This window comes from Danio rerio, chromosome 15 (genome assembly GCF_052040795.2).
Source record: "Danio rerio strain M-AB ecotype USA chromosome 15, GRCz13ab, whole genome shotgun sequence".
Classification (NCBI taxonomy): domain Eukaryota; kingdom Metazoa; phylum Chordata; class Actinopteri; order Cypriniformes; family Danionidae; genus Danio; species Danio rerio.
Genome location: NC_141035.1, coordinates 18,452,119 through 18,467,481, shown reverse-complemented (window position 1 = coordinate 18,467,481; position 15,363 = coordinate 18,452,119). Strand labels below are relative to the sequence as shown.

Sequence of the window (15,363 nt, the reverse complement as noted above, 5' to 3'; positions counted from 1 at the left end):
TTCTTTGTAGCATGAAGTTTGCAGATTTTCCAACTGCTTGGTTATAATGCTGAGGTTTCATCTTTGTGTAGACCCTCGATAATATCCATCTGCAGTGTGACTTCAATCGACCGGCATGTTTGTGTGCGTGTGTTTGTGGGTGTGTGTGTTTGTCTGGGTTTCTATGTCAGAGGGCGGGGCCTCAGGTTTGAAATCTCCCGGGTTTGCGCGTGCACGTGAATAACTTGGTTTCGTTAGTACGTCATGGCAAAACACCTAATGACTCGGTATCAAGGCAACTCGTTTGAAGCACTATGAGTCGACTCTTTTATAGATGAATCAACCGTTTCAAACACTGTACTCTTACAGATTTAAGCCTTAGCTGGATACTTCACTTCACTTAGAGCTGTGTTACACACTAAATAGAGGGGAATTTTCAAAAACCCATAATATGGGCTCTTTAACAAAACAAAAAAATATATAATTTCAGTACATTACTTGCACAGATTAATTAAACATAGAATCATTTTGAAAAAGTAGCCCTGTATACATTTCTGGAGATCGCGAATTATGTAGCCAGTAGTACGTAAGGCTGCATTTCGTCTTTAGAACGAACACTATGGCGCAGTATGGCATCGTTCCTTTTCTTGCTTACCAGCTGACCGCTTACTTCCATATGGACTGGTTTCCCACTGTTACCAGTTTGTCCAGTTCAGTCATTCAGTCAACAGTGGCCTCTGGTGGATTTACGTGAGACCTACAGGGGCGAATGGCACTTGCAAAAAAAAAAAATTGAGGTCTCAAAAATCATACACAGCAGCCTCTGGTGGATTCGCAAAAACAAAACTGCAAAAAAAGCAGCTCATATCTGGCACTCTCCAGAAATGTTTATAAAGGTATGTTTTCAGAATGAGTCTAGGTTGGATTAATTGTTCACCTAACGATTAACAATGTGCGCTAGCAAAACAAACATTGTCATTTTAGATTTCGCATTGACTTCAAGGCCTACATTTTTGTGTGAACATGTTAAAACCCTGTGGAAACCCTATTTGACCTATTGGTCGACCCCAACAAACAAGACTGATGTCGAATTTTAGATGGAAAATGGTGAATCTGACAAGAGTAGCATAATTTCTCCAACACGCTCAAAGCAGTTCAGGCGCTATACATAATGCGAGTCCTCCATGCTTCATAAAAACTTGCCCTACAGGAATGAAGAAGCAAATAAAATTTCAATTCCAAACTCTGCGCCTTTCAGCCATCAAACAGGCCTTGACTTTACCGCGGGGCTTCTTTTTGGGCAGGGGGTTATCATCAAAGGTGGGATCTGTTAGCCCTAATCGGCGCTAAACACTCGCTGACATCGCTCTACACTGTTGTGAAGCCTGATGGTTGCTGCTGCTGGCTAATGCTGCTAGCGTTAGTCACGGCTCAAGCATGTCTCGATAATTTACTAGAGCGAGAGGAGAAGGAAACAGATTTTACACTCATGATTAGTCTCTGAAATTACTCACGAGTTTTAAAAATAGTATGGTGAGTCCAGCACAACTGGAAAGATGAAAAATTTAAAACTGGACAGCAGAACAAATTAAATTATTTATTTATATATATATATATATATATATATATATATATATATATATATATATAGATGATAGATAGATAGATAGATAGATAGATAGATAGATAGATAGATAGATAGATAGATAGATAGATAGATAGATAGATAGATAGATAGATAGATAGATATGGCTAGAATAAAAGCAGCTTTTATTTTTTTAAAAACCATTTTAAGATCAAAATTATTAGCCACTTTAAGCTATATTTTTTCGAACTATAACTATCGTTACACAATAACTTACCTAATTACCCAAACCTGCCTAGTTTACCTAATTAAGCCTTTAAATGTCTCTTTAAGCTGTATAGAAGTGTCTAGAAAAAATATATCTAGTCAAATATGATGTACTGTCATCATGGCAAAAATAAAATAAATCAGTTACTAGAAATGAGTAATTATTATAAATTTTCAGTTTGTCTGATAATATTTTTTCTTCTGGAGAAAGACTTATTTTTATTTTAAGCAGTATTTAATTTTTTGAAAACCATTTTAAGGCCAAAATTATTAACCCCTTTAGGCTATATATATTTTTTTTAAAATCTACAGAACAAACCATTGTTATACAATAACTTGCCTAATTACCCAAACCTGCCTAGTTTACCTAATTAATCTAGTTAAGCCTTTAAAGGTTCAGGACACCCTGAAAAACTTTTTTTTTATATTAACAGATTTGTGTGTGTTGAGCATCAGTTAAGACAATGTTAGCACCTGTCAGCTTTAATTGTGGGGAAAACTGGATAATTTTGAGCTTTTGTCAGCTAATTTCAGCTTCCGGGTTTAAAATGATTTTTGGGGCGGGATCAAAATTGGCGACGTAGCGCAGTACTGCAAGTGCAATGATGATGCGTCGGTTTCTCATTATTATTCATAGCGGAGTTTTCTTATCCTATGAGCAGAGCCGGCTGCTTTATTATTCATGAGACCTGCCAGACCTGCCAGTGTCAAGCCCGAGCTGTGAGACACGGACGGACCCACGGCACACAGTATTTAGCCGTTCATGAAGGCTCATATGCATTGTTGCATGCTTTTTACCCGCGATCCTGTCAGGGCCGATCATACAGCAAAGCTGTGTGTGTGCTGCTAGCATTTTTGTCGGGAGAGCAGCACGAGAATTAGAGAATGGCGGACATTGACTTTTATCAGGAGTTCGTTCACATTCAGACACATCGCCGTGCTGCTGTTTGCCTAAATCCTCTAGATTACCAGCAGGACTAATGGTTAAAATAGAAAGGTCAGGAGACCGGCTGCACTGAGTCTGCTGTATACAGGGATTGAGGGAGAAGTCCTCATTTATAGTGTTTACATGAACATACTTATCTTTATAATGATATAAATTGTGGTTGTCTGTATATGAAATTACGAATAACAAATGTAGCCGGGCATTAAATCACTGTTCATTTCTTTGCATTTTAACTTTGTAAACTATAAACTCATGCGTCTCCTCATGGTTTGTCTCATTTTTTGAGCTAACTGACAACAACAGTTGTTCCCTCACGTTCTTCCCTGCTGGCCACGCCCACTCCTGCCCGATGCTCGTGGAGCTCATTAATCATGCATCTTTTGAAAAAATTCTGAAGTGGACTTTAACCGAAATTGGGGGGTGTCATGGCCCTTTAAATGTCACTTTACGCTGTTTCGAAGTGCCTTAACAAATATCTAGTCAAATATTGTTTACTATCATCATGGCAAAGATAAAATTACTCAGTTATTAGAGATTAATTATTAAAACTATTATGTTTAGAATTTATTACTCTGTAGACGAAAAATGATGTATTAGAAAGATGATGTATGTAATTACACTATACTTTTTAGTGCTATTTTAGTTACTCCAAAGTAATGCTAATCCTATTAGTATTTTTATTAATGGTTTAAATGAATTTGTATTTTTTTAAATGTATGTTCTTTAATTTGAGACATTTTTGCTAATTTTTTTGTTTAGTTTACACAGTTTAAATATCAGGGATTTTACAATGTATTAAAATATATTACAATGTATTAAAATATATTACAATGTATTAAAATATATTTTTAATATTAATACTTTGTCTTTGACATATTGTTATAATTTTATTACAAGTTAAAATTTTTTATAAAAAATTAGTCTTCAAACAGTTATACATATATGATCACACAAATGGTCAAGACGATCTGCAGTTTAAACCGAGCATCAGAATGGGGAAGAAAGGTGATTTAAGTGACTTTGAACATGGCATGGTTGGTGGTGCCAGATGTGGATGTGCAGCCGACAAATCTGCAGCAACTGAATAATGCTATCATGTCAATATAGACCAAAATCTCTGAGGAATTTTTCCAGTACCTTGTTGAACCTATGCCACAAAGGATTGAAGCAGTTGTTAAGTATTAGTAAGGTGTACCTAATAAAGTGGCCGATGAGTGTATATAGTATAACATATTACATTACATTATTCATTCATTTATTTTATTACGGCTTAATCCCTTTATTAATCAGAGGTTGCCACAGCGGAATGAACCACCAACTTATCCAGCATATGTTTTACACATTGGATGCCCTTCCAGCTGCAACCCATTACTGGAAAACATCCATACACACTCATACACACACATTCACTACGGCTAATTTAGCCTACCCAATTCACCTGTACCACATGTTTTGGGGAAAACCTATATTATATTATATTATATTATATTATATTATATTATATTATATTATATTATATTATATTATATTATATTATATTATATACAATGACATGAAAACAGTGTCACAATACATTTCATTGTCACGAAATAAAGGTTTCCTTTTTTTAAAGAGAAAAATAATAGGAGTGAAATGTGATCCAGTCATGTTTTTAAAACACTTTATGATATTCATCACGCAATTGAACAGACAAAATAAATCAACAACATCAAAGGCATGTAGACAAATAAAAAAAACAACTCTTTTAATATTAGAGCTGCGCAACAATCAGATTCTCCACACCACACGTCTTTCATGGGCAACCAAATCAGTCTTTTCAGCATCAAACCTGTCAGGAATTAATAACCAACACAGAACGAGTCCACTTACAGTCCTCCATCTCTCATCAGCTCTTCAATCAGCGCTAAGCCTTATTGATGTAGCCCTCTTTGATAAGGAAATCATAGATCTTGCGTGTCTTATTGACGTCGATCTTGATGAGCGATCGGGCCTGTGCAAGTCTCAGTCCCCCCTGCCGCCGGCACTCATTCAGCAGGGCTTGTTTGTACTCCAGATACGCCCCGGGCACCAGCCGCACCACCTGACACAGCTGAGCGACAACAGGAGACCAGCGGTTAACAGCCATTATACCACAGCAGTGAACAAGACTGAGTGTGTTCAGAATGAGTCATTATCAAACCTCTTTCTCTCTCTCGTTGAGCTTCTCTGTGCCCGGCAGGCCTGTGAGGTTTAGTGGAGGGGCACTTCTTCTGCCTGGCAATCACAAAGACACTTCACATTAGCAAAATCAACAAACTACTTACATTTCCATTATTCAGCAGACTCTTTTGGCCAAAGCAATTTACAATTGAGGAGGCATTCAGTGATTCAACAAGAAGAGGCAATACACACAAGAAGTGCTAATTATACAAAGGAACTGGTAAGCCTACTATCCACTGCACACGACAAACGACAAGCGACAGACCGGAAGTCATTCATTTCCAATGGAGAGCAGTCCGGGAGCTGCATGGAGTTCCGATCATCTCCGTATGCAGAAAATTCGGATCCGAATTGAGCTGCGGATCCGTTGAAATATTTGAACTCCTGCGACTAGACCGTATGCGACCGGACCAGCAGGTCCGTGCCCGCGAGATGAGAAATAGGAGTTTTTTTGGTTATTTTTTAAATCAGAAAAAGTCTATATAAAAAAAAAAACCCATTTCTGTTCATAAATGTAAGTAATACAGTAATAAAAATATTATGTTTTATGTTGTCTCCACATTCCCTCCAATATTTTTAGCGGTCTATGAGTTTCTAGTATTCATTCATTCATTTAACCATAGTGAACGCATGGAGAATAAAGACTTTTTCTTTTGCACTCCTTTATTTCGGACACTGCGAGATCAGCTTCTCTCCCATGGTGCACGTCAGAACAGAAAATTCTGTAAGACTGCCACAAGGGGGCGTATTCTGACAGTCGTGTACGAATGTGGAGTGCAGTGGAAAAGCGGCTTTAGTGCTCAGAAAACTTATAATCTGGGGTATAATGCGTATAATCTGGTGCAGCCTTCGCACGGTCGCATAGCCCTTGCTGTGGCTGGCATCAATGCTGACGTGCACCTCTCATAAATTGTAAATACACGTCGCAATGACGCATAGCACAAGCTCTGTAATTGGTCAACTTGGTAGCGGTGACGAGTGTGGGCAGTGTGAAGAGATGCGAGCTCGATGGAGCAAGAGTTTACAAGTGTCGTAAGCTTTTGTTTTGCGTTTAACTTTTGTCTTATTGTCTTATCAGTTTCAGCTACTTGTACATTAAGGTAGCATTCAGAAATAACAAAACACTCATGACTTAACACAGAGGAACATAAAAACCTACTGCCAGCTAGCGTTTGTGTGAATAAATGCTTCATAATTGCTCAATTTTGTTATTACTTAATTATTTTTTTTCTTTGGAATGATGGTAAAAATGTGTCTGGTGCAAATGTTCAAAAAAAAAAAAAAAACAATATAAAGCACCAATAAGCTCTGCATTACAATGATTTAATAATGGGATATTGAAAGCTGTGCTGCCTTTATTAAAAACACATTTATTATTCATTATAACATTAATATTGAATAAAACTAATAACAATAATTATAAAAGTATTGTTGCAGGAAACGATGTAAAAAATGAAATGTAAATTGTAATTAATTATAATTTTATAAGAATCATTTGCTAAAATTGTCTAATAATGAACGCATCAAGAAAATCCCTTTTCAAATCCTTCTCTTCTTCTTATTGTCAACATAAAAAAGTATTTTTTATAAGCACTGACAAAAGAATAGATCAACACAAAATAAAATGAAAAATACAAATTTAAAATAGATCTTGCGGTACAGTAAGCACAGACAATATATATATATATATATATATATAAACAGTTCTGTCTGGTTCTCCAATCTGATTGGCTGATAGCTGTGATATATTATAAGTAATATCAGCACCCGTACAGCCTCTTTACGCTTTGTCTATTACTCCGCCTATATACAGCCAGCAAAAAGCAGACACTACAGATCTAAAGTTTAAAAGATGCTTGTTCAACTGTTTAACTGTCAGCTTATGATTTGAATCCGGAAGAAAGTGGTTCCACATACAAAAGGGTTTTTGAAACTCTCTGTGTTTGATTTTGTTTTTATATACACAATTATGTCGTCAAACTGTTGTATAAATGCAATATCACACTCGTAGCAGTGCGATATGGCTGTATATCGGCACTGGTGGGGGCACTAAGGAACTCAGCCTGCGGCTTCCCACCAGTGCCGATATACAGCCATATCGCACTGCTACTTGTGTGATATTGCTCATATATATAGTTAGAATATTCAATGCATATTATTACATAGTAATGTAATATTGAATTTATTTAATAATTTAAAATATTATAAATATAAACTGTATGTTATAATATATATTTATAGCAAAATTATTATTATTAATATTATAAATGAGTTCAATCGGGACACTGTAAGATTCTGTTTTTATTGCCATTAGAATTTGTCTATAAAATTAATCTCGTAATATACTTGATTTAAAACAATTAAAACATTACTTAAAGATTATTTATAAAATAGCTAAAATATACAAAATATTTATAAATATATACAAATCTCATTTTACCAACTTATTTATCAGAATCAGAGAATTCACATAATTTGAATTAAATTCAATTGTCAAAATAATAAAAAAAAAACGAAAACTTGTGTACAATGTGTACAATGATAACATTTATAACAGAAATGTCACAAATTTTCTCCATAACATATTCCACAACTATTCATTTTACAATAGAAGTAATTTAAAATACATGTAAAAATTTATGATAAAAAATTGCTGATAAAAATACTTGCATACCAACATATTTATAAGTATCAGAGAGTTATTTGAGAATTTCTAATTTGTGTATTACTGTAAAAATTACATCAAAATTAAATATCAAATTTTTATAAACTGTAATTATGAACTGATTTAAATATTAATTAATTAATAGAAAATAAACAATAATAAAACTATAATTAATCATTTAAAAAATATCACTATCAGTCCAATCTAAAATGACTTGGTTTTAAATCTCAATGGTTCACAACCACAGACTGCAATCAGATTTATATGCATTCAAATACGTCCTAGTTGTGCAGTGAAGTGACAAAAGCAGCCAAAATGTGAAAGCACAAAACACTGAAATACATGCGAGCTGTGTGAGTGGCTGGCTTTTTGTAGCCGGTATTTACAGCCGAATGTGTTTGAGCCTGCGGCTTCACGGCTGAAGAGCGCATCACAAAAGAGAGAGGAGGACAGGACACACAGCGTGAAAAATGCAAGAAATCAACAGCACTGTACCTGAGGTGCTGATAGTGCTGACCACAGGCGCGATTCCAGCGTCACTGGCAAACAAACACACACACACAGTTAGTCAACAGCTCAACAAACGCTTCTGAAAGACTGTCTGCGGCTCTTGGGCTTTTGAGCCAAATCAAATATAAACTGATTCATTGTTCACTTGGTTTGCATTTGCTCAATACTTACACGAAGCCACAAAAACACAAACAAACTGTCAGATAAAGAGCCACGAGCTGAATGAGAATGCTCTGTGGACCAGCAGACAATAAGAAACATCACTCACACACACACACACGTGATGATAAAACAGCGCATGAAGGTAATATTATAGTAGACATAATAGTAAAATATTGCAGTAATATCATCACTGTGAGTTACGGAGAACGCCATGATGGAATGACAGTCTTATGAGTATAGATGGCTATTTTAAAGTTTGCAATCTGTAAGATTCTGTTCATTTGTTTGTTTGTTTTGAAATAAAATAAATCAGAAAAGACAAATGTAGCTTCAAACGGCTCTAAATCTAAATAAATCTGCAAGCACCGATAAAAGCAATCTAGCACCCATGCTTACCGCCGCCCGGAGGCCTTAGGATGACAGAGAACAGTGAACAAAAATCATTTGAACTGATATATATATTAAAAATCGAAGAAAATTACAGATTTATGTCAAACTTCTTTCTGTCAGCAGGTAGCGCTATGACTGTGACTCAATATCTATATATCTTCAGGAGAGAAATCTCATCGACTATGTGAAAACTCTAGATCTTCACTATTTAACATCACAAAGGCCTTTGGGTTATACTGACGAAACCTGGAATCAATCTGATAAAATTTGTAGGAAGAGTTTGTTACACTGTAAAACGTCATTTCCTGTTGCCAGCAGGTGGCACTGTAACTGGATATTAAAAGTTATTGGCCTTGGAGATGTTAAATTGCGAATATCTAAAGCGTGTCTGTGGTGGCCTCGCAAACTTTGACGAATCTCCACGAAACAGGTAGTTTTTATAACTCAGGCATGCACTGTCTGATCTGCCTCAAAATATACGTTTGATAAGAGTCCTGACCTGAACACATTTACATGTTAATATCCAGTTACAGTTATATACATACATATATACAGGGCTTGACCTTAACACCTGCCAACCCGTCAAGTGCAGGTAGATTTTAACTGTAGCGGGTTAGACAGACACCCCCACTAGCCACTTTGGCTGGTTGAAAATAATAGGAGATGATAATTTGCAGAGCTGCCTGGACCCTAAAGATTAGTATGTTAAAGATTGTTTGTTAATATGCACCCAAATGTGATCTTAAAACCGAGAAGCAGCACGATTGATAACTTTTCATGTGAGGAAAAGAAAGCAGGTGAATACCAAATGAGAGGATGATCGGGCGCACGGTAGACACAGGCGATACTCACTCACTGACGTTGTGAGCGAAGCACAGCTGATCTGAACCACGGGAGTGCTTAAAAGCTCCTGTTCTCTGACGCAAAACAACCGGGACTGGAAATGGTGTGATCATTTCTCTTTGAAATAGACTGGAAAAAAGCGGTGCTCAAGCACCCACTGTCCTGCTGATTTCAGGAGCTCCAGATTGTTTGCATGCAGCCGCTATTGCCGCTTTTGCTTATGTGGACATAACACATCATTTAAATCAAGCAATTTTAGCATGCCAAAATCAAATGTATGCATATGAAATATATTTTTCCACAATTGTGGCTAGTGAAAACGGCAAGTGGCTAGTAACATTGGAAAACTACTAGCCACAATGGCTAGTGATCAAAAAAGTTAATGTCAAGCCTTGTGTGTATACATACATACATACACACACTATATATATGTATACATTTTTTTCATTTATTTTAATATATATTTTTATATAAATATATATAAAATAATCGTTTATTAAAATTAATTGAGGTAAAATGTTCAATTAATCAAGAGTTTTATTTTAAGCCAAATCGCCCAGCCATTCCCATTTTGATCTCAAAAATGTAAAAAAAGATGAGGAGTTTACATCCATGAACTCAATTTGTGCTAACACTCCTTATTTTAGCATTTTTCCAAACTGTGCTGAAAACTAAGCAGCACTGAGGCAGGGGGATTCATGACTCATGTAATAATACATTTTAACATAAAGGAAGCAGTATTGTGAGTGAGTGAGGAAGAGATCTTACATGGCAGCTTGTTTGTGCAGCCACTGCTGGCAGGCGCGGGTGTCATGAATGTACTGCAGGACATCACAAAGCATGTTCCTCTTCCTGCGCTCATCCTCTCGTGTGCGTTTCACTCGCTCATAGACTTTAGCACCTGCAGACCAGATGACAGGTGTCACTTCAGATATGAACATAGATCTCTGTATGTGAGATCTGGCTAGCATTATCAAAAAGCTGTGGTCAGAGCGTATGGACCATATTCAGATGAGATAGTGCTTGATTCTGCTTAAATCATCACTTGTTGACTGTGTTCTAATTTAAACTGCCTCTACATGATTTGGAATTACCATCCACAAAAAAATTTTAAGTTGATCTTTTCTAAACATTTGTAAAAATGTAAAGGAGTGAAAATTGTTCACTGATATCTAAATAACAGGTTTGTGGCTCAGGTAAGCAAAAAAATAAATCTCCAGAAACAATCTTTAAGCACTTTTACTCAGTATACGTGTGTTTGTTGCCTCATCACAAATATACACAGCGAATTATATACTTTAAACTAACAAAAGAGAGGAGTTAAACAGACCTTATGCCTCTTCAAGGTGGTGCTGAATACGTTTTTAATCCGTATATCCTGCATTTTGCTTTCTGACAAGTTGTGAGCACTTAGTGGTCATGCATAGCTGCCTACTTCACTAAACTGTTCCTTTTTTAATCTCCCTGCCTGTTCCTATTTTCAAAACAAGAGACCCACATGCATAGTATGTTTAATACAAGCTTATATAAAGTTAAAAATAAGGGGAAAATAATAATTGATGTAATCTCACTAGAAAACGTTGTGGCCAATCAAACACTGCCTGGGGCGTTCATTTAATTGATTCTGTGTGGATTGTCAGAGTTTGTGTTTTGTTCCAATTGGCCGGATTTTCACTGGGATTTTGCACTCACAGGATTTGTTGGAGAACAATAACACATTGATATTTGAGGCTCATGATATGTAATTTCCATGAACTCTTATTATTCAGCTATGCCTAGGTATATCCAAAATGTCATTCTATGGCACATTTAAGAATTTTCTGACAACTTGAATGTTACTTTCTCAACTCAATACTAGTCACATATTGTTTATAATTAATTATAAGACTTTGCGTATCATTTAATAACTCTATATACTTTATAGCTGTGTATATTTTCACATTTATTAACTTTTTTTTTACCTTGTACTGTTCTGAATTCTGGATTATATTGAAAGGAACCACTGTCAAAAAAGTGCTCCAATGTGTTCACCATTGGTGAATGTGGTTATACTCATGACAGGTACTATTTGGTCATTACTAAGTTGGCAACCGTCAAATGTCATTTGGGAAACGGTTTGAATTTCTGGTTAGTAAAATACTGGCACTAAATTCATACACTATGTGTGTAAGTACATAAGTACACAGTGAGTAAGTGCATGGTGTGTAGTATCCCGTACTTATGACTTTTCATGACATCTGACCAATCAGAACATAACAAAGGGGGTTTAAAAAAACTGCATTAATGAACCATCTATTTTATTAACTGTGTGAAATGAGCTGAGACTACAACATACCGACCACTTTATTAGGTATACCTGTTCAACTGTACGTTAACCCATAATTTTAAATTAGCCAATCACATGGCAGCAACTCAACGTATTTAGGCATGTAGACATGGTCAAGACGATCTGCTGCAGTTCAAACTAAGCAACAGAATGGGGGAAAAAAAATTAAGTGACTGTGAATGTAGCATGGTTGTTGGTGCCAGATGAGCTAGTCTGAGTATTTCAGAAACTGTTGATCTCCTGGGATTTTCAAGCACAACCATCGGAGGATATTTGAATGGTAGGGTCAGAAATTGGCGTCAACAACATGAAAGCATAGATCCATTCTGCCTTGTATCAATGGTTCAGGCTGCTGGTGGTGGTGTAATGATGTGGGGGATATTTTCTTGGCACACTTTGGGCACACCAGTACCAATTGAGCATTGTGTCAACGCCACAGCCAACCCGAGTATTGTTGCAGGCCATGTTCATCCCTTTATGACCACAGTGTACCCCTCTTCTGATGGCTACTTCCAGCAGGATAATGCACCATGTCATAAAGCGTGAGTCATCTCAGACTGGTTTCTTGAACATGACAATGAGTTCACATTGTCCTCCACAGTCACCAGACCTCAATCTAATGGAGCCTTTTGGGATGTGGTGGAATGGGAAATTCGCATCAGTGACAAATCTACAGCACCTGCGCGATGCTTACATGTCAATAAAGACCACATTCTCTAAGAGATATTTTAAGTACCTTGTTGAACCTATTCCATGAAGGATTAAGGCAGTTCTGTAGGCAAAAGGGGGTCCAACCCGATACTAATACATTTTATATGTACCCAATAAAGCGGCCGGTGAGTGTATATAATGATAAAATGAAAGTGATTTTTCTCCTTGGTGAATGAAAAACCTAATTTTGAAAGCTTAAAAATAGCACCGTGGCACTCTGATTTATGCTACCTCCTATGATATGCTTGTGATTGAGGGTGCATCTTACCGCAGAAGGACTGTATTCCCTCGCTCCTGTACTCCTGCAGTCTGTGGATCTCCCTCCGCAGCTCAAACTCCACTGTGAACAGTTGATGACAGAGAGAAACAGAGCAGATGGAGCGCTGAACTTTTCACCCTGGCTGATTCAGACTAGTGGGGCGGACAGACTGAACTCAGACTGAGTGCTGCTGAATGACATGAGGGCTTGTTCGTCTAAATCTAGCTGTCCTGCACACACTCACTGAACCACAAAGACACACAGGGCTAGATTGATCTCAGGTCAGCTGAAGTCTGGTAAACTAGCGAGTCCGGTAACAGCAGTGTTCTGGATTTCTCTATATCGAGTGGTTGAAAAGAGGGTTAAATACTCACAGGTGTGACTCTCAATGAACTTGTCGTGCTCTATTGGTCCCACCACACGCGCAAAGCGTCTCATGACATCATAAAGGTCCTGCACTTCCTTGGGATAACGCCTCTCCAGAACTGACAACACAGAAGATGCACAGAATTAATCAATCAATATTGGTGGGCGGGGGGACCGCACTTCTACAGCAAGTTGCGGTCGCTCTAAGAAACCGCTCCAATTGGTCCACCGTTTTTGTTGTTAAATTGAAAAAAAAAGGACTGTGTGTGTTTATATCATCCCAATATGACGGTCTATACACTATACTTACACATCTGTCCAAACAGCTTGAAAAGTAGATTTTTTTTTACCATAGGTGCCCTTTAAAATCTACATCGAAAGCGGAAAAAAACAGTCCTCATAAAGCCGGCGTATCAGTGCGCTGCTACATTGAAAACAGGATTGGATTCGCACCTTCTGATTGGTTCTCGGGATATAGTGGCTTTTGCTGTCAAAGGCAAGTGGCGTTTAGCAGCTTAATAGATTGCCTAATAGATACATTTTGATGGCCACAGAAAGGAGACAAAATTGAAAATACAGACAAATCTGTTGACTCATGCATTTTACGTTCACTTTTAAATTTGCGCACTAGAATATGGATTGTTGTGTAAACTGCATGACTAGTTAAAAACATCATTCAGCAACCAATGAAGCATTTCAGTAACAGATCCTCCTAACAGTTTGCCTTTTGTTGCTGTATGCCATTTTGAGTTTTAGGCAAGTTTGTTGTGTTTGTTTCTGACATTTTCAGAATGCAATAAATTAGTTTAATATTTAAAGGTGCGTGTAAGGGGAAACACGTGAAACATTTGAGGACACAGCGAATGAAATTAAAGGCAGAGAAATGCAGCTTGCAACATCGTCTGGCACTTTTACTAAGTACATTTACAAGGACACCAATACTCTGATTTTAATATGATTCAGACAATACTCTGATTAAGAGTTCACTATGTAATCAGAAACTTTTGATAACCCTAAAGGAACACAGACACCCGCGTCACAATTTATTTCTTTTTTTTCCCATTCGGTGTGCGGTATCAAAATCCATTAAAACTACACTCTTCCAGCAGTCCTTACTTCATATTCGCCTCCGATACCTCAGTTTTTTTATGGGGCATGAATAATATGTTGCTAAATAAAAGTGAAACTGACAAACTGCAGGTAAAGTTGAAAAACTATGGTGAAAAACTGGTGATGCAATGACGTTAATCAATCCTTGTGCTATAACATGTAAAATGGGATCATGAAAGGAACATTCAAAAAGCAACTAATGTAAACATCTTAATCTTATTATCGTCTTATTCAGATAAAAGCAAATAATTAGATTACTGATGTCCATGTAAACATAGTCACAAGCCTCAACCCTAAAAAAAAAAGGTGTTCCCTGATTTTGATTACAGCCTTATCACAGGTAAATAGTAAGTTAATGTGATGGTAATGCAAATCTTATATTCATGCTAACAAACAAATGATCAAAATATATATTAATGCAATTCAAATCAAATATATAAAATATGAATTGATGCTTACTTTAAACTTTAATTATATTGTTTAATTAAAATGATAAAAACATTGTCAAATAAAAGATTTTTCTCATCAAAGATTTTTCATCCACCATCATTTTGTGGCTCAAAAATATCGGTTTAGGCACCGTTTTGGCACCGGTACCGTTTTAAAAGTATTAATTTACCACTGGTATTAAAATAACCCCAAATGATAACCAACCTTACTTACAAAAGATTCCACTTATCTTAATAATGCAAATCATATGCATATCACATATTTACCATATAAGTTTGCTTTTGGATTTCACAAAGTCATACATGTGTATATATATTCAACATATATTTCAAAATATTGTACAAATTGCTGGTATATGGGTTATAAACATATACTATAATTTTATATATATTATATATTCATATTTGGCTATATATACATTTTTTGTATGGGCTCCAAATGTATAAATAACCATCAATGTATCAAGTCAGACAAATTATCGTCAAAGCACCAAAACCAAAGCCAAATTTCATAATTGTGACAGCCCTAATTTTTACCTACATCCCAGCAGTGTCCATTTATAAAGGATGTAGGCTGTTAAACATACATGCAAAAA

At 36.4% G+C, this 15,363-nt stretch overlaps 1 protein-coding gene and 1 long non-coding RNA gene across 3 annotated transcripts in view; both read right to left on the bottom strand.

Moving 5' to 3' along the window:
* The window catches only part of LOC137487733 (uncharacterized), a 753,637-nt gene that overhangs the window by 236,621 nt on the left and 501,653 nt on the right, over positions 1–15,363 (bottom strand). The gene's annotated exons all lie outside the window — the stretch shown is intronic.
* The window catches only part of tada2a (transcriptional adaptor 2A), a 33,592-nt gene continuing 22,652 nt past the window's right edge, over positions 4,424–15,363 (bottom strand). Inside the window, exons 10-15 of one of the 2 annotated variants that reach the window (XM_087283396.1) lie at positions 13,217–13,327; positions 12,852–12,923; positions 10,315–10,447; positions 8,137–8,180; positions 4,957–5,030; positions 4,424–4,866 (exon numbers count right to left, since the gene is read on the bottom strand). In XM_087283396.1, the coding sequence (XP_087139522.1) occupies positions 4,681–4,866; positions 4,957–5,030; positions 8,137–8,180; positions 10,315–10,447; positions 12,852–12,923; positions 13,217–13,327 (620 nt within the window). In that variant the 3' untranslated portion in view covers positions 4,424–4,680. 2 annotated transcript variants of the gene reach the window in all.